Source organism: Nicotiana sylvestris, chromosome 11 (genome assembly GCF_000393655.2).
Source record: "Nicotiana sylvestris chromosome 11, ASM39365v2, whole genome shotgun sequence".
Classification (NCBI taxonomy): Eukaryota; Viridiplantae; Streptophyta; class Magnoliopsida; order Solanales; family Solanaceae; genus Nicotiana; species Nicotiana sylvestris.
In genome coordinates this window covers 78,539,227-78,558,349 of record NC_091067.1, presented here as the reverse complement: position 1 = coordinate 78,558,349, position 19,123 = coordinate 78,539,227, and the positions used below count along the sequence as shown (strand labels likewise).

At 36.5% G+C, this 19,123-nt stretch overlaps 2 protein-coding genes across 3 annotated transcripts; one reads left to right on the top strand and one right to left on the bottom strand.

Annotated features, from left to right (window-relative positions):
- The first annotated feature begins 2,927 nt into the window (after positions 1-2,927).
- LOC104245300 (uncharacterized) lies at positions 2,928-6,793 on the top strand. 2 transcript variants are annotated; one of them, XM_070162710.1, is made up of 4 exons: positions 2,928-4,116; positions 4,665-4,883; positions 4,969-5,060; positions 5,817-6,793. In XM_070162710.1, the coding sequence occupies exons 1-4, from the start codon at positions 3,166-3,168 to the stop codon at positions 6,616-6,618; spliced, it is 2,064 nt and encodes a 687-aa protein (XP_070018811.1). In that variant the 5' UTR covers positions 2,928-3,165; the 3' UTR covers positions 6,619-6,793. The 2 variants fall into 2 exon arrangements, with proteins under 2 accessions (XP_070018811.1, XP_009799193.1); XM_009800891.2 differs by having other exon boundaries at positions 2,929-4,116; positions 5,835-6,793.
- A 1,056-nt stretch (positions 6,794-7,849) lies between these two features.
- On the bottom strand, positions 7,850-15,188 carry LOC138881205 (transcription factor bHLH139-like). Its single transcript, XM_070161414.1, has 3 exons — positions 14,973-15,188; positions 8,169-8,240; positions 7,850-7,969 (listed from the first exon to the last, which is right to left on the bottom strand). The coding sequence occupies exons 1-3, from the start codon at positions 15,186-15,188 to the stop codon at positions 7,850-7,852; spliced, it is 408 nt and encodes a 135-aa protein (XP_070017515.1).
- Between the last annotated feature and the right edge of the window lie 3,935 nt (positions 15,189-19,123).

The following is a 19,123-nucleotide window of genomic DNA, read 5'->3' as shown; positions in this document are numbered from 1 at the left end:
TTTTAATTATATTTCATGAACATATATGGATTTAAATATGAAAATTAGTAGAAATTGTGGGATTTCCGAAGAAAACCTAGAATTTATAATTTTGGATTTTGACCCTGAAATTGGACATGGAATTAGGAATAAATTATATATTTGAGTTCGTGATGCTATGTGTTTTGTTTATCTTAAAATAAATTGAATCCGGGCACGTGGGCTCGGTGGTTAACCTTGTTGACTTTTCGAGCGGAGTTGAGAATTATTATAAATTATTAAATTACGAGTATTAGAGTATATCATGATTGATTTGCACGTTGTTTGACTAATTTTGGATCAAGTGGCATCGGTTGAAGGTGTTAGAGAGGCGTCTGAGTCGGTTATCTGATTTTTGAGCGAGTTAAGTTTCATGTCTAACCTTGTGAGGGAAAATTTATCCCGTACGTGTTATATTTGCATTTGTACTACATGTTTTAAGGGCTACACATGTATGATGTGACGAGTGTCTGTGTGTATGCTAGAATTCCTGATTAGGTCCGGGTAGATTTAGATTTACGTCATTCCTTAATTGTAATATTTGAGTTATTCTTTCCTGTTATTTGTTTTAATTAATAGTTTTTCCTGAGACTAGACTTGCGTAAAGTATCAGACTTACCTTTTGTGATATATGGCGAGCTACTTGATTAGCAGTAGAGATTTTACTCTCTTTTACAGATTTTCCCTTGTTGTATGTATTTGTCCGAAAGTTTTTTGAATTTCAAAACTCACACTTATATTCGTGAGTGGGGCCAGCAACCCCTCAAGTCTTAACTATTTCTATGGGATGGGGCTGATCGCCTCAACAGTATCGTTATGGGATTGGACCGTCCGCCTCGGCAGTATATTTGAGATACTTCCATGAATTGGACCGTACAACCTCGTTAGTGTATATACGCTACGATAATGGGATCTAGTCATACAGTATGACAAGACTTCGTGCCTTTACTCTTATGGGATCGGGTCGCTCGCCTCGGTAGAATCGTGTAAAATACTTAATAAGGAGTCAACGTACTTATGAGTTTTTTCTAACTTGAGATGTGACCGTTGATTTGATGTTGACCATTACATATTCCATTTGAGGAAGTATCAGGTATTTGAGGACCTTGTGATTACTGTTCAATTGGGGATCTTATTATGTACCTATATCTGTTCTTACTATTTACTCACCATATTTCATACCTGTCTACCTTATTATATTTGATTTATTGGATTACTAGTAAGTGTCAATGTCGATCCCTTGTCACTACTTCTCTAGGGTTAAGCTAGATACTTACTGGGTACATGTTGATTTATATACTCATGCTACTGAGACAGGTATTGTTGGTGGTCATCTTGGTGCATAGGTGTAGTTGCTAGGGTGGGGTGGGAGAGTTTATGGTGAGCTGTATTCTATATTACGATCCGCAGCACATAAAGTCTCCATCATATTCATCTATTTTGTCATGTCTATTTTATATTCCATATAGATATTGTATTAATATTGTACTTCCTAGTGTATTCTCATGCATTTGTGTCATCGGATTTTAGGAGCTCGAGTAGATGTTATGGTTTTGCTCAATATTATCACCATTTCCTTTTCATGTTCAATTAATGTTTTGTATAGCTATGATTTTCTCCGCATTGATTTTCTTTATATAATAAAACTTATGAATTTAAAAGTAATAAAATAAATAATTAAGTTGATAGTTCAGCGTTGGCTTGCCTAACATATCTCGACATCAATTATTATTACACTAAAAATAGATTTCACATTCGATAAAATCGTAACTAAATAATTTTTCTAATTTTTAAGACTTTGAAGTCAACTAGTTTTTCCTCCTTATTTGAATTATGTAGGAAATACTAATATTTAGAAATATAAAATCAAGAAATATTATACTTATATAAATCATTCTTATTTAAATTGGTAACTATAATTCAGTTATAGTGAATCACATTTACTTGCTCTTTATAATATGTTTCAACATGTCATGATTTTGTATCACTCATTACAAATTTGATGCTCAAAAAAATATAATAAACATTTATTTTACCATTCAAGCGAATAAAAATTTAAAAACATAATCCATTCAAATCATACAAGCTTTTGGTCAGGAGGTGATTATGTTTATGCAGAAACTAATAAATATTTTACTTGAGTTGAAAAACATATTTAAATTAAACCTACTTTGATATAATTGTCTTAATCTACTAAAAAATTACTTTATTGAGTTGAGTAATCTTTTTCTGCAATAGCCAAAAAAAATTTAATTTTCTTTTTATATAGTGTTGATTCTTCAATTATCTCAAACATATGCTTTAATAATCGGGGTACACGCGTAACTTGCATACTCTGGGACTAGTAATATCTAAAAGTACAAGGGTAAATTTGTCATTTTTCCTTTTTAAAAAATATTACTCCATTCGTTCCAATTTATGTGAACCTGTTTGACTGAGCACGAGTTTAAGAAAAAATAAAGACATTTGGAATTTGTGGTGCTAAACAAGTCAAAAAGGGATTCAGAGTATTTGTGTAGTTATAAAAGTTTCTCATTAAGGGTATAATTATAAGTTTAAGTTAAATTGTTTTCAAATTTAGAAAGCGGTCATGCTGACCAAGGAAGTACTATTTTTGATTGAAAATAATAGAAAATAAAATCAGAGTATGAAAGGGAAATGAATTCAAACCTTTAAATTTCTCCTTGTACACATGACACGAGAACTCAATTGAGGAGAATGCCATACTACTGGAGCAGACCCTAATCCGTCAATAATATATTCTTGTCGTCAATCAAAAATTAATAAAAAATTACTTAGACCTTTATGGCTTTATCCAAGAATCTAATACTGATAATGGGGAAAAAACAATATTGGACCCCTCTAACCGTTTTAACTACCTCTCGAGTTCCCGTTTTCCATGCCCATCTCTTTCATTCATCCAATTCATTCTTTTCTTCAACAACTAATTCCCCTCTTTGGGGTCAAGCTGACGCACTTTCTTCACAAACTTTATCCAGGAAAGACAGTCAGCACAAAGACCCCCAAATTCAGATTTGTAAATTTGTACCTGAATTTCATGACTTAAAATTAACTCTTCTTATTTGAATCAATAGGTCTATCCATTATGCCCTCTTTCATGTGATATAGTTTTGGACTTTCATCTGAATGTCCTTCTTTTATCTTTTATGTACCCTTATTATAACACAAATTCAATTTTGCTTACTGATCTTGATAGTGGGGGTGAGTCAATCTTTATCCATGAAAATCATGGCGTCTTTGAAATCTGGGGTTCTTGTAAGGTTTCTTGAGGATATGAAAATGGGTGGTAATCCCTCAGAGGATGATCGAAAACCCAACATGGTGCAAATCAGAAGTATAATTCCTGTTCTTGAAGAAGGTGATCATCTTTGGCCTAACAGAGGATTTTACCTTAAAGTTTCAGATATTTCACATGCAATGTACGTTTCTTTGCCTGAAGAGCAAAATGAGATGATTCTTGCAAATAAATTGAAACTGGGGCAATTCATATATGTGCAGAAATTGGAGGATGCTCACCCTTTCCCATTACTCAGAGGCGTAACGCCTCTCCCCGGTAGGCGTCCATGTGTTGGAACCCCTCAAGATATTGTTTCTGTTTCAAATTTTATGAAGTTTCTTGAGGCATCTAATTCTGATTGCATTGTTGAAAAGGGTGTCATTTCTGAGAACAGGATTATTCCATCCAATTCAAGAAAGTTATCTCGCGGATTATCTGATCCTGAGGGGTTGAAGAAGAAATATGATGCTTTGGAGGGAAAATCGTCTAAAGGCAATTTTCGATCTTTGAGTGCTTCAAAACTCCATCCAGGCGAGAAGGCGATGGCCCTGGATTGCACTCCTAAAAGATCTGACATTGAGAGGAGAAACTCTCATCTTTTTCGGGAACTACAAAAGACTAGGAAAAGGTCTTTTGATATTGATAGTGATACAGAAAGCATATTGTCATCAATCTCATTTTCGTCTCATAACTCGAAGAGAAAAAGTTGGAACGAGTCAGAGATTTTGGGAATTAAAGAAATCTTTGATTCTTCAGTTGTTAAACACGATATCAGACCGCCTCGTAGTCGTAGTGCAACCGTGAGTACTGCTGTCTGACTGTCAATTTACTTTCCTTCATGTTTATTGTCGCAATAATATGAAGTCTGAAAATCTACTGGTCGGTACACAAGATTGTACTTTCAATGAAGTATAAGTTTTGAATAAAAAAAGTAGCATGCTTTTTTGAAATTGGCTTAAAATGTTAGAACTCCATATCCATTGTGATAGATGGTTTCTGTACAGTTTTGTATGCAATTAAAACCTAAGTCAAGTACAAATTTGTAGATGTGATAAGAAAAGCTGACATGTTGGCAACTTCGTTTGGTTTATTGAGTCAACGCTTGGTATTAGATTTAATACTGCATAAGTTGTAAATGATGTTTGTGTAGTGTCTGCACCTATTTGGAGTAACAGCCAGTGATTAGCGTCCAAGCAGATACATTTTCTTTACATAATTGATGTGACTATACTTCGCTTTCTCTTTATTATGCGTCATTTGCTAATGTTTCCATGCTTAAGGACTTTGGCATACTATTCTTTTTGTGGTCTGTCCTTCAAGTTCATCCTTATTCACTTTATATAGACAGGTTTCACCAGTTCGTTCTGTAAGGTATGATAGCTCGGATGAAAATTCAAGTTCAGTACCAAGAAGAAGAGAAGTTGGTTCTGCAAAGAAAATGAAGAGTTCCACTAAGAGCAAAGCTTGTTTCTCCAAGACAAATTCAAGTTTAGCTAATGACAGACGAGGGGCTGAAACTGGTATATCATGGGACTCACTCCCCTCGAGCTTGGTGAAGCTTGGAAAGGTAGTAAGTTACTTTCATAGTAATACTTGCATGAATATATAGTTGGGTGCTTTACTGACATTTGGGATTTTTCATTGTAATTCAGGAGGTTGTAAAGCAAAGAGACATTGCTCTTGTTGCAGCTACTGATGCTTTGCAAGAAGCTTGTGCGGCTGAGAGGTTGCTCAATTCCTTAAGGTGCACTTTCTCATACAAATCTTACTTTATGCAACATGAGTTATTTTCTATTTTGTTTTGCATTCTTCTTGATTTTTGTCTAGTCCCTGTTGCTTTAAGTTAAGATGGCCTATATGTAGGCTCAGGTTGTAATAATAGAAAAATAGGATCTTGAACTCTGGAAAACTGTCTAGGTGAAGCTAAAAGAACTAGCAACTAGTTTCAAGTTACAATCTTGATAATGGATTTACTTCTTATCATCTGTAAATATTCAGGGGTTGTCTTTTAATGATCCATAGCACATTTTTCACATGTTGAGAATTAATATAGACATCTACGTCGACATGAAACCTATGCCAGTAATTAAACCTACATCATTGTCAAGTGATCATTATCAGAAGAACAGTTAATCTTCCTGCATCAGTAGAGATCAACATGGTTTTTGCCTGTAAAGATAATGAAATGACCTACATCATCGGTAGTTTCCATGCCAAAGATGAAATAATTTCAGAGCATATGAAATTAGACATAATGGTGGTGAGAATGTCCGCAAAACAATTAGATGTCACTATCAAAAAATGTACGAAAGAAAGGTATTGGGACAGTTAATCTTCCTGCTCATGAGCTGAAATATTGCAGAAGTGCATTGCTTCCGGTTTCCATTACAAGTCATTATTATATTGTTTTGCCATTATAAACTTAATACACTGTATCAGCTTATTGTTTTTGTGTTACTTATCGCATACCAATCTTTCTTAATTTTGGATGGTGACTAAGGCATGTTCCATTCTCCAGCAAATTTTCGGAGTTCCATTTAGCTGAAGAAGATGATCTCCAGCCTCATGTTGATAAATTTTTTGACCTTCAAGATGACATGGCTCAGACAAGATTGGTATTGCAGTCACTGACAAACATAAGTCCACTTAGAACTTCAGGAGAAGCTGACACCAATTCAGTTAAGGAAGCATTGACTATTGCAGTTGAGAGAAAGAAAAATGCATCCACGTGGATAAAATCTGCTGTGGCTCTTGATCTTACACCATGCTCCACTGCCCTCAATCCAATCCATAATAGCACAATGGCTGTCACCAATACATCGAAGAAGACAAGCACATCAAGTCGAATAAGTACCAAACCGAAAGGGTCATATATCATTAAATCAAATAGGAACAGTACCGATGAGATTCCTTTCTTACTGTCATCTGACAAAGATGAGCAACCTGATCAATGGACTATGGGAAGCACAACACCTGCAGCCACTGTCCTAGCTTCATCGTTGCAGGACGAGTGTAGAAAATTGTTTTTGGGATATGTAGAGAAATACCTAGATGAGGTTGAAAGAAAAGCCTCTTCAATGGTATTAGATAGCCAAATAGCAGGAATGATGTACAAGGTGAAGAGAGTCAACGATTGGTTAGATGTGATTATCAATAAGGAGGCGAATGCTCCAAAGGACGGCGGGAACTTGGATGATTCAGAAATTGAAATTTGTCACAGGGTGAGAAACAAAATATATGGGATCTTACTGAAGCATGTTGAGAGAACTGCTATGGCTTTTGGAAGTTGCAATTCCACTTAAATTGCCTAGTCATGATATCAATCAGACCTGATGACGGTATATTGACATTCAGATATAAGTGCAAGTGCTTGGTAAACATAAAAAATGAGGGTGAAAATATACAATGTCGTCTGTGCATAAATCCTGTAAATATACAATTCCAAGTAAATGTGCAAGACTGAATTCTCCAAGATTATTTGCACCTATGTTGCTCGGACTCTCCGAAAATATGGCTGGATACGTGTCGGATTCTCCAAAAGTAGTGCATTTTTGAAGGATCCGACACGGGTGCGGCTACATTTTGGAGAGTCCGCGCAACATAGATTTGCACTTCACGCTTAACTTTGCCTGATCTGAAGTATATTTTATATTACTAGTAGTCTCCTCAGCCTTTGCTTGATCTAAAGTATATTAGTAGGACTCACTCTTAGATCAACTACATCCCTACAATTTATTTTTCATTTATTCATTGGCGAAAATCAGGTTTCAGAAATATATCATAGAATATGTTCAATAAAATGATTTACAGGAGAGTTTATATATGTTTAAAATGACAGAGAGAAACATTATGGTCGTTCCAATATTTATTTGTGAATAAGTAAATACAGGCATAGTCTATAAATTGGTCGTACATACCCAATTAGAATGACACCAGCTAATTGGAATGACTTGAATCAATACCTTTTTTTGTGAAACTTCGGCCAAGACATGGAAAATACCATATTTGCAAGAAGAAAGTAGAAAGAATCAGGCTCATAATTGATAGACCTAACACATTAGAAATCAATCATAGTTGCAGATGGTTTCTTCTAATCAGCTTTGTATATTATATCAACACCTTATGTAATGATGAGAAAATGCTACAAGCACCTAAACCTCGTTCATCATGTTGAGGTGGCAGCTTATTTCTACGTCTGGGATATCAACATTTGATTGACAGTATTCACTTAAGTTCAAGTATGATTGACAGTATTTAAGAATCAGGTTAATATAAGTGAATACTTGAAAATTTAATGTGTTAGGTCAATCAAATATTTAAGTTCAAGTTCTCTCAGCAGATCATTTTTATAATCACAAATGCATGCAGTTTCAATATATGGCTACACTCAGGGGCGAAGCTATATGTTTTGAAGGGTGGTCAACTGACCATCCTTCGTCGGAAAATTACACTGTGTACTAGGTAAAATATTAGATTTTAGAGGTACATATCATATATTGACCACTCTTTGTCGAAGAACTTTTTCCACTTCTTTTAATTTTGAAGACCCTTGAGTAAATTTCTGGCTTTGTCATTGGCTACACGTACCTTTGTTCCATTAGGGACGAGATTCTGTAAGATTCTCAGCTTCTCATTAATCCTCTCTCTTCGTTTCTGTAAGAAGTGAAATAAGAGATCCTTTTGACATACATATAGAAACCAAGTAACTTCTGATCATTACATAAAAAGTGAAGTTACATATATACCCTGGCATGCAAGCTCTGGGGGTCAGTTGCTGAACCCCTGCTGGCTCTGGTTTTTCTGGTCAATTCATGAGAAACATTAACAGATTCATCTTCTGAGCAGCAATCACTGTCTTGTTTTCCTCATCCATCTCACAGCTAGTCTTCTTCAGCTTTACGCTTCTCTTGTTATTTGGGATCACCTATATAATTAGAGAAATGTATATCAGGAATAAAACCCATTCTGACAATATATAAGAAAATCAAAACAAAATGATAATTAAGTAATACTTGTTGAGTTTTTGTTTAAGATGAAATAGTCTTAAAATTAGAGTGAATGGGAAATGGGATTTGGATTCGGATTTGGTCAAATGATCGATCGATTGATTAATTTTTTGGACCAAATTTATTTGTTAATAGTGAATATTAACGTGATATAATCCGTGTTTATAACGGATGTTTTCCAATCCGTGTATTGTGTTGCAACACTAAGCAACAATGCAGCCTAGTGCACCTCCCACAATGGTGCAAGTGTTCCTCCCACCAAGCAAGTGTATATACCACCATGTAAGTGCTTTCTCCATGATCTAGTGCTTGTTGCACCATGGAAGGGGCGGATTTCTCTCAAATAACTGCTATAAATAGAGCATAAGTTGGAGAGAAAGAAGAACACATCGGAAAAAACACTTGAAACACTCTGTATACACTTAATATACACTCTGTATACACTGGATATACACTCTGCATATACTGGATATACACTCTGTATACACTGCGTATACACTGGAAAAACGAATTGCAATTTGATATTCTCTTCAGTAAGAATTCAACATTGGCTATACTTTGCATTCCTTCCTCTCAGAATTTCCATTCGACTTCTGAGTTGTCCTCCTTATTCTGCATTGTTTTTAACTACAAACAAAGCATCCATAAGTGTGATTTGTTGCCGAACTTTGTGTTCGTTGAAACACTGGGGTTTGAAGTACCGCTACACCAGTGTGTAATTCGTTCTATCCTGGGAGGAAATAATCTATAACCTTGGGTACTAGGAGGGGATTAAATTCCTTAAGGAAACACTGTGAATTCAGTGGGCTCGAATTAATTTCTGTTTTTTATTTATATTTACGTTTATAAGCTAACGTTCTAATTTCCAGAATCATTATTTACAAGTATAGAGGAACAACAATCTTAAGGAATTTAATAATTTAATAATTTAATTTCTGTATTTGTGTTACTTTTATTATTCTGGAAACTATAACCTTTGTGGTTTTTTGTGTACTCCCGTTTGGAGAGTTAAGCCTTCGTGGCGGTTTGTTGGAGATTAAAATCTACGTGATTTTTACTCCAGTTTTAAAACATTCGTGGCATTTTGTTGGAGATTAAAATCTACGTGATTTTTCACTCCAGTTTTAAACGTTTATTAAACGTTTGATTGTGTCATTTTTACAGTAAAAATGGCGAATGACGGAAATCAAGCTGTTCCGATGATGACTGCCAACGCATCGACAAGTCGAACTCCGGCGTTGGCACCGGCAGAGAAACCCGGAAAAATTTTCCGGGATGGATTTCAAGCGCTGGCAGCAAAAGATGTTCTTCTACTTGACTACGTTATGTCTACAGAAGTTCATCAAGGAAGATGTTCCTGATCTTCCAGATGAAACTCCAGAGAATGATAGCTTTCTCGTGATTGAGGCATGGAAGCATTCTGACTTCTTGTGCAGGAATTATATTCTTAGCGGGCTGGAGGATAATCTGTATAATGTATACAGTGGCGTGGAGACGTCAAAAGAATTGTGGAATGCACTTGAAAAGAAGTACAAAACTGAAGATGCCGGGATGAAGAAATTCGTCGCCGCAAAATTTTTGGACTACAAAATGGTAGATAGCAAGTCTGTTATTACCCAAGTCCAGGAATTGCAAGTGATTATTCATGATCTACTTGCTGAAGGTATGTTTCAAATAAATACTGATATTGAAAGTAAATTTTTTAGTAATTTTACTAACGGAATTTTCATTGAAGGTCTTGTCATCAATGAAGCATTCCAAGTAGCAGCAATAATTGAGAAGTTGCCTCCATTGTGGAAGGACTTCAAAAATTATTTGAAACACAAACGAAAGGAGATGTCCCTTGAAGATCTCATTGTTCGATTGAGAATCGAAGAGGACAACAAAGCTGCTGAGAGAAGAGGCCGTGGAAATTCAACAATAATGGGAGCAAATATTGTTGAAGATAACAAAAAGAGAAAGAAGGCTTCTGGTCCGAAATACAACCCAAGCAAGAAGCGGTTCAGTGGAAACTGCTACAACTGTGGGAAAACCGGACACAAATCTACGGAGTGTCGTGCTCGGAAGAAAGACAAGCAAAGGGGTCAAGCAAACATGGTAGAAAAGCATGATGATGTTGATGACTTGTGCGCCATGCTTTCTGAATGCAACCTGGTAGGAAACCCAAAGGAGTGGTGGATTGATTCTGGAGCCACTCGCCATGTTTGTGCTGTGAGGGAAGCATTTTCTACATATGCTTCTGCTGGACCCGAAGAGACGCTCTCTATGGGAAATGCTGCTACAGCAAAAATTGAAGGATACGGTAAGATATTTCTCAAGATGACTTCTGGCAAGGTCATGACTTTGAACAACGTCCTTCATGTTCCCGAGATTAGGAAGAACTTAGTCTCTACTGGACTTCTTGTAAAGCACGGTTTCAAGTGCGTTTTTGTATCTGACAAGGTAGTGATTAGTAAGAATGAAATGTTTGTAGGAAAAGGTTACCTTACTGAGGGCCTTTTCAAGCTGAATGTAATAGTTGTTGAAACTAATAATAAAACTTCAGCTTCTTCTTACTTACTTGAGTCAAATGATTTATGGCATGTACGTTTAGGTCATGTCAATTATAAAACCTTGCGAAAAATGATAAACTTGGAAGTATTGCCTAAGTTTGAATGCGAAAAATCAAAATGTCAAATATGTGTGGAATCTAAGTATGTTAAACATCCTTATAAGTCGGTTGAAAGGAATTCAAATCCTTTAGACTTAATTCACACAGATATTTGTGACATGAAGTCAATACCATCTCGCGGTGGAAAGAAGTATTTCATAACTTTTATTGACGATAGTACTCGATATTGCTATGTTTACTTACTTAATAGTAAAGATGAAGCAATAGACGCATTCAAGCAATACAAAAATGAAGTTGAAACGCAACTTAACAAGAAAATCAAAATGATAAGAAGTGATAGGGGTGGTGAATATGAATCTCCTTTTGAACAAATATGTTTAGAATATGGAATTATTCATCAAACAACAGCCCCTTACACTCCCCAATCCAATGGGATTGCGGAAAGAAAGAATCGTTCATTAAAGGAGATGATGAACGCATTGTTGATAAGTTCTGGTTTGCCACAGAACTTGTGGGGGGAAGCCATTCTTACGGCCAGCCGAATACTAAATCGAGTACCCCATAGTAAAACACAATCCATTCCATATGAAAAATGGAAAAGAAGGAAGCCCAACTTGAATTATTTTAAAGTGTGGGGGTGTTTGGCAAAGGTGCAAGTTCCTAAACCCAAAAGGGTAAAAATAGGACCGAAAACAGTTGATTGTGTTTTCATAGGATATGCAACTAATAGTAAAGCATATCGATTTCTGGTTCATAAATCAGAAAATCCCGACATTCATAATAATACGGTTATAGAATCAGATAATGCTGAGTTCTTTGAAAATATATATCCGTATAAAAAGGAATGTGAGTCGATTGGTGAAGTATCTAAACGACCTCGGGAAGAAACAAAAGAAAGTACATTTAATCAGGGGGATCCAAGACGTAGTAAACGTCAAAGAACGTCTACTTCGTTTGGACCAGATTTTGTGACTTTCTTATTGGAAAATGAGCCTCGAACATTTAAAGAAGCTATGTCTTCTTCGGAATCATTGTTCTGGAAAGAGGCAGTCAATAGTGAAATAGAATCCATATTGAACAACCATACATGGGAATTGGTTGATCTTCCTCCTGGAAATAAACCTTTGGGTTCTAAATGGATTTTTAAGAGAAAAATGAAAGATGATGGCACTATTGATAAATTCAAGGCAAGACTTGTTGTCAAAGGGTATAGACAACGAGAAGGTCTTGACTACTTTGATACATACTCCCCAGTTACAAGGATTACGTCCATACGGATGTTAGTAGCATTAGCTGCAGTGTATGGTCTTGAAATTCATCAAATGGATGTTAAAACGGCCTTCTTAAATGGAGAGTTGGAGGAAGAAATTTACATGGAACAACCTGAAGGGTTTGTGGTTCCAGGTAAAGAAAATAAGGTATGTAGACTTGTTAAGTCCCTTTACGGACTAAAACAAGCACCCAAACAATGGCATGCGAAATTTGACCAAACAATGTTGTCAAATGGTTTTAAGATAAATGAATGTGATAAATGTGTGTACATTAAAAATGTTCCAAATCACATAGTCATTGTTTGCCTATATGTGGATGATATGCTGATAATGAGTAATAACATTGCCAACATAAATGCTACTAAGCGTATGCTAACTAGCAAGTTTGATATGAAGGACTTGGGAATTGCAGATTTAATTCTGGGGATTAAGATCCAAAAGACTCCTCAAGGCCTGGCATTGTCACAATCTCATTATATTAAGACAGTACTTGAAAAATTCAAGCACTTGGGCTTTAAAGTTGCAAAGACTCCAATTGACGTGAATCTTGCACTAGCAAAGAACAAAGGCCAAAGCATATCACAATTGGATTATGCTCGTGTGTTGGGATGCTTAATGTACATCATGAATTGTACACGACCAGATATAGCTTGTGCAATAAGTAAACTAAGTCGATACACGAGCAATCCAGGCCAATCTCACTGGATGGCAATGAAACGAGTTTTGGGATACTTAGAACATACCCAAAACTTTGATTTGCACTACAGTAAATATCCTGCGGTGATTGAAGGATATTGTGATGCAAATTGGATCACCGGTTCAACTGATTCGAAGTCCACAAGTGGATATGTATTCACTATTGGTGGAGGAGCGGTATCTTGGAAGTCGTCCAAACAAACATGTATTGCCCGCTCTACAATGGAGGCTGAGTTCATAGCCTTAGATAAAGCCGGTGAAGAAGCTGAATGGCTCCGGAATTTCTTGGAAGATATTCCATTTTGGCCCAAACCGTTGGCACCAATATGCATACACTGTGATAGCCAAGCGGCAATTGGAAGGGCTGGGAGCGTTATGTATAACGGTAAATCTCGTCATATACGACGAAGACATAAAACCGTTAGGCAACTTCTCTCTAGAGGAATTATCACGATTGACTATGTAAAGTCAAGTGATAATGTGTCAGATCCACTTACAAAAGGCCTAACTAGAGAGGTAGTTGAGAAATCATCGAGGGGAATGGGACTATGGCCGAGAACAAGTCATTGTGGCGGTAACTCTACCTAGAAGACTGGAGATCCCAAGATCTAGGTTCAAGGAGATCAAACAAAGTCATTAATGACGGTTCAACATTGTCAACAAAATTTGTTTTAGTCCATTCTCGTGATGAGACAATGTTCAGTACCAAGGATAAAGCATTAAGGCTTTTTAATGATTTCTAAATTTGATACAGGGTATATCAAATAGTGTATCTATGAGATGACACGTTTAGGAATCACCTATGTATGTGTGAAGTGTTAGCCGCTTCAAGGAGAATTTTGCAAGGCCAATTCTCTACGCACTTATGAAACCAGGCAGTGTTCATGGCTGAAACGAACACAACAATGAGAACCAAAGACGGTTAAGGGATTGATTGTGTGACTTATGGTTGTCTAGGTATACACTAAAGTTCGACGGTTCAAAGATATCAAATCTACCGATTGACCGAGTATATCCGACATAAGTTCACTACGGAAAGTTCAAAGGGAAACCTACTTATCCAGATGCAATTAATTCTTGTTTGCAAATCACACAAGTTTTTCATGCATACTTCCATGATATAGCCATTCCCCATTCATGTGGGGGATTGTTGAGTTTTTGTTTAAGATGAAATAGTCTTAAAATTAGAGTGAATGGGAAATGGGATTTGGATTCGGATTTGGTCAAATGATCGATCGATTGATTAATTTTTTGGACCAAATTTATTTGTTAATAGTGAATATTAACGTGATATAATCCGTGTTTGTAACGGATGTTTTCCAATCCGTGTATTGTGTTGCAACACTAAGCAACAATGCAGCCTAGTGCACCTCCCACAATGGTGCAAGTGTTCCTCCCACCAAGCAAGTGTATATACCACCATGTAAGTGCTTTCTCCATGATCTAGTGCTTGTTGCACCATGGAAGGGGCGGATTTCTCTCAAATAACTGCTATAAATAGAGCATAAGTTGGAGAGAAAGAAGAACACATCGGAAAAAACACTTGAAACACTCTGTATACACTTAATATACACTCTGTATACACTTAATATACACTCTGTATACACTGGATATACACTCTGCATATACTGGATATACACTCTGTATACACTGCGTATACACTGGAAAAACGAATTGCAATTTGATATTCTCTTCAGTAAGAATTCAACATTGGCTATACTTTGCATTCCTTCCTCTCAGAATTTCCATTCGACTTCTGAGTTGTCCTCCTTATTCTGCATTGTTTTTAACTACAAACAAAGCATCCATAAGTGTGATTTGTTGCCGAACTTTGTGTTCGTTGAAACACTGGGGTTTGAAGTACCGCTACACCAGTGTGTAATTCGTTCTATCCTTGGAGGAAATAATCTATAACCTTGGGTACTAGGAGGGGATTAAATTCCTTAAGGAAACGCTGTGAATTCAGTGGGCTCGAATTAATTTCTGTTTTTTTATTTATATTTACGTTTATAAGCTAACGTTCTAATTTCCAGAATCATTATTTACAAGTACAGAGGAACAACAATACTCACATCCCCAAGCAACCGCCGGGATCTTTTCTTAGAGCTGTCTGGTGGACTATCCACCTTGTCTTCTATAGGCATGTTTTCACCAGACTCCATGCTATCAATATTGCTCACATCTTGGTTAATAAGGAAATCACCCACTTCAATCATTGCATTGTAATTAGTAAGCGAGGGTGAACTAATTATGTTTTCACCTTCCACGTCCATGCCATATCGATCCATTATTATTGAACTATTGTTTCTTATCATCACATTTGATCGAAAATGAATCGGGTGGTAGCTGCTTTCATGACTCGGCAGAGGGCAAAATGGAAAACTACTACAACCATTATAACTACTTCCTTGTGAAAAAAAGTTGATACTATTGTTAGTGTTTATAGTTGATTCATAACTAATAAATAAAGAACTAATTGGAATTGAATGAAATCAGCATCCTGATCAGTAGAATACATTCCACTAAAGGAGCTCAATTCCCCTTCAGACATGGCTGCCAAAGGATTCATGCTCTTATTACAAACAAGAACCTTAAGGAAATGAATATAATAGAGAAGCTCAATTTGATCGATGCTTGGAAACAGTGGAGATAAAGACATATATTTATACCAACACAAGTGAAGACTCTGTCTTGTATATCAATATTTTGTGAATCAGTAACCAATGATTAATGAGCAGAATATCCACCAACTAGTTTAATAATACTTCAATTCCTTTAATTTCCTCCACTTTATATGCCATATTTTGAGTTTTAATTTGTTGAAAAAAATGACACCATCTTACATTTGATATGTGACAAAAGTTTTCTTTCTTTTTCCGAATTTCGCATCAATCAAATAATGTCAAACAAAATGAAACTGACAAGTATTGGTCATTTCTCCACAATGGGCCAAGTACAACTCATAAGATTTGGTTAACTAATTATGAACAAAATTATGCAACTCTTCGGAGGCTTTAAAATAACACTATGCATCCCATTAAACAACAATAATAATGAGTATTATATATATAATCGAACACTTAATTAGGAAAGCTGGAAGTGAGATAAGGGAAGGGAGGCAGAATATCTGGAGAACGTGAGAGTCTTTTTCAATACATAAAAAACATAGTAATAAACTGAAACCAACGAAAAGACATCACCAAGTAACACATAGATAATGGTGGCAGGGGCGGCTCAAACATATGTGTGGCCTAAATCCAAAGTTTAATGTGATGCCTAATTTTTTTAAAAAAGAATTATTAATAATATTTTATAATCGATTTCCTCTAATAATTCCTTTCCATTTGGTAATATAGTCAACAAATTTAATCTATCTTGAGACATTGTTAATCTTAGGTAAGATTTTATCAATTATAGTCTTGAAAACTTTTTTTTTTTGAGACAACTGTTATAGAAAATCTCTACTTTTATACAAAAAGTACTAAATATTATTTTTAAATACCTATAAATCATTTATTCCTAAAAAATGGGGCCCCCAAATTAGCAAAAGCCTTACTTGGATCTACAGTAGAGACAACCCTGAATGGTGGTGAGTCTGACATTCTTAAAACTACCTGGAAAAAGACATAGTAATATCTTCCACGCTTAAATACAAACTGATGACCTACATATGTATATATGGGATGACAGCTTGACCTATCTGATCAATGACTGCTATCTCACCAATTCGAATATATGCAAGTCTACCCATAGTCGCAACCTTTCTACTCAAGGCATTGACTATCATATTGGCTTTACCGGGATGATATAGAATGGTGGTATCATAGTCTTTCAATAGCTCCAACCACTTCCACTGCCTCAAGTTGAGATCTTTTTTCCTAAACAAGTACTGCAGACTCCGATGATCTGTGAATGCCTCGCACGACACACCGTAGAAGTAATGCCTCCAAATCTTTAATGCATGAACAATAGCTGCCAACTCTAATTCATGAATATAGTAGTTCTTCTCATGAACCTTCAGTTGCCGAGACGCATATGCAATCACCTTGCAATCCAGCATCAATACTGCACCAAGCCCAATATGTGATGCTTCACAATACACAATGTAGGATCCTGAACCTATGGGCAACACCAACACTGGGGTTATAGTCAAAGTACTCTTGAGCTTTTGAAAGCTCAAATCACACGCATCGGACCACCTGAATGGGACACCCTTCTTGGTCAATCTAGTCAATGGGGATGCAATGGATGAAAACTCCTCCACGAACCGACGATAATAACCTTCCAAACCTAAGAAGCTCCGAATCTATATATATGAAGTAGGTCTAGGCCAGTTCTGAACTGCCTCAATCTTCTTAGGATCCATCTTAATGCCCCCGACATATAACACATGCCGCAAAAAGGCAACTAAGTCCAACCAATGCCCCAAAAAGGCAATTGATTCCAACCAAAACTCACACTTTGAAAACATGGCATATAGCTGACTATCTCCTAGAGTCTGAAGTAAAACCCGACGATGCTGCTCATGCTCCTCCCGGCTGCGGGAGTAGATCAAAATATCATAAATGAAGACGATCACAAAAGAGTCCAAATAGGGCTTAAAACCCCGATTAATCAAATCAATAAATGATGCTGGGGCATCTGTCAGACCAGATGATATCACTAGGAACTCATAATGCCCATACCGAGTCCGAAAAGTTGTCTTAGGGACATTTAATGCCCTAATCTTCAACTTATGGTAGCCAGATCTCAAATATATCTTCGAAAATACTTTGGCACCCTGTAGCTGATCAAATAAGTCATCAATCCTCGACAATGGATACTTCTTCTTGATAGTGACTTTGTTCAACTCCGATAATGGGCGAGACACTAGGTCTAATAAATCCTTTATCAAGCAAATCTTGTATTCCTTTAGTTCCTTCAACTCTAAAGGGGTTACATGATATGGTGGAATAGAAATGGGCTTAGTGCCCATAGCCAAGTCAATACATAAGTCGATATCTCTGTCGGGTGGCATCCCCGACACATCTGCTGGAAACACCTCTGGAAACTCATGCACAACTAGTACTGAATCCATGGAAGGAACCTCCGCACTAATCACGAATGTAGGCCAAATATGCTAGATATCCCTTATAGACCATATGTCGAGCCTTCACATAGGAAATAACCTTGCTGATAGAATTGCCAAGAGTCCCCTTCCACTCTAGTCGGGGCAACCCCGGCATGGCTAAGGTCAGCGTCTTGGCGTGATAGTCCAATATAGAGTGATAAGGGGATAGCCAACATATGCCCAAAATAACATCAAAGTTCACCATATCAAGAAGTATGAGATCTACACTAGTATCAATACTCCCAATAGTAATTACACACTAGCGATAAACACGATATACAACAATAGAATCTCCCATAGGCGTGGATACATATACATGATTACTCAAGGAATCACGAGGCATAACCATCTATGAAGAAAAATTGGATGACACGTAGGAAAAAGTAAAGCCCGGATCAAATAGAACTAAGTCATCTCTATGACAAACTGAAACAATACCTATAATGACAATGTCAGACGACTCCGTCTCAACACTAGCTGGGAATGCATAAAAATAGGGCTGGGTCCCACTACTCTTACCTCTACCTTTGGGATAGCCTCTAGCTGGTTGTCATCCACCTCTAATAGCCTGACCTCCACCTCTGGTAGCCTGACCCCGGTCTCTAGTCGGCTAAGCGAGCGATGAAGCAACTAGTGCCAGAACCATGGCTCAAGAACTTTGCTGTGGCATTGTTTGCCTCGAAAAATGGAAGTTACAATTAAATGTAATTTGTGGTTTTAAGGATATGTGATTTATTCCAATACTAGTGAATATACAAATAATATTAAGTTCAAGTAAGAGGAATTGATGAACCAAACCAGTGTTGCTAGAATAGTAAGGACCTTGAGCTCGACTTTCTTGGGGGCCTCAAGGTCAGCTGAGAGCAATGAAGTATGAATAATAAAGTAAAAATAATAAAGCTAAAGAACAAATGCTTAGCACGGTAAATAAGATAAGCAGAGTAGAATATTCTATTACTGTGAATAATCTCCTTTACAAATGATTGGGGTCCCCCTTATATATGAGGAGAAAAAACTAATATAGTACATTCCTAATTGTGGTAAAGAATTCTATTGGTACAGATGTATAACCACCTAGTACGGACCTGTTCAATTTCGTACAAATCTTATCTT

What these genes read in the sequence shown, in the direction of transcription:
- LOC104245300 (XM_070162710.1), top strand. Translation starts at nt 3,166, where the DNA reads ATGTCCTTCTTTTATCTTTTATGTACCCTTATTATAACACAAATTCAA. An exon ending in CTCGTAGTCGTAGTGCAACC is followed by an intron (nt 4,117 to 4,664) that starts GTGAGTACTGCT and finishes TTATATAGACAG; the next exon opens with GTTTCACCAGTTCGTTCTGT. An exon ending in GCTTGGTGAAGCTTGGAAAG is followed by an intron (nt 4,884 to 4,968) that starts GTAGTAAGTTAC and finishes ATTGTAATTCAG; the next exon opens with GAGGTTGTAAAGCAAAGAGA.
- LOC138881205 (XM_070161414.1), bottom strand. Translation starts at nt 15,188, where the DNA reads ATGGATCGATATGGCATGGACGTGGAAGGTGAAAACATAATTAGTTCA. An exon ending in CCCGGCGGTTGCTTGGGGAT is followed by an intron (nt 8,241 to 14,972) that starts GTGAGTATTGTT and finishes CTAATTATATAG; the next exon opens with GTGATCCCAAATAACAAGAG. An exon ending in TGGATGAGGAAAACAAGACA is followed by an intron (nt 7,970 to 8,168) that starts GTGATTGCTGCT and finishes CACTTCTTACAG; the next exon opens with AAACGAAGAGAGAGGATTAA.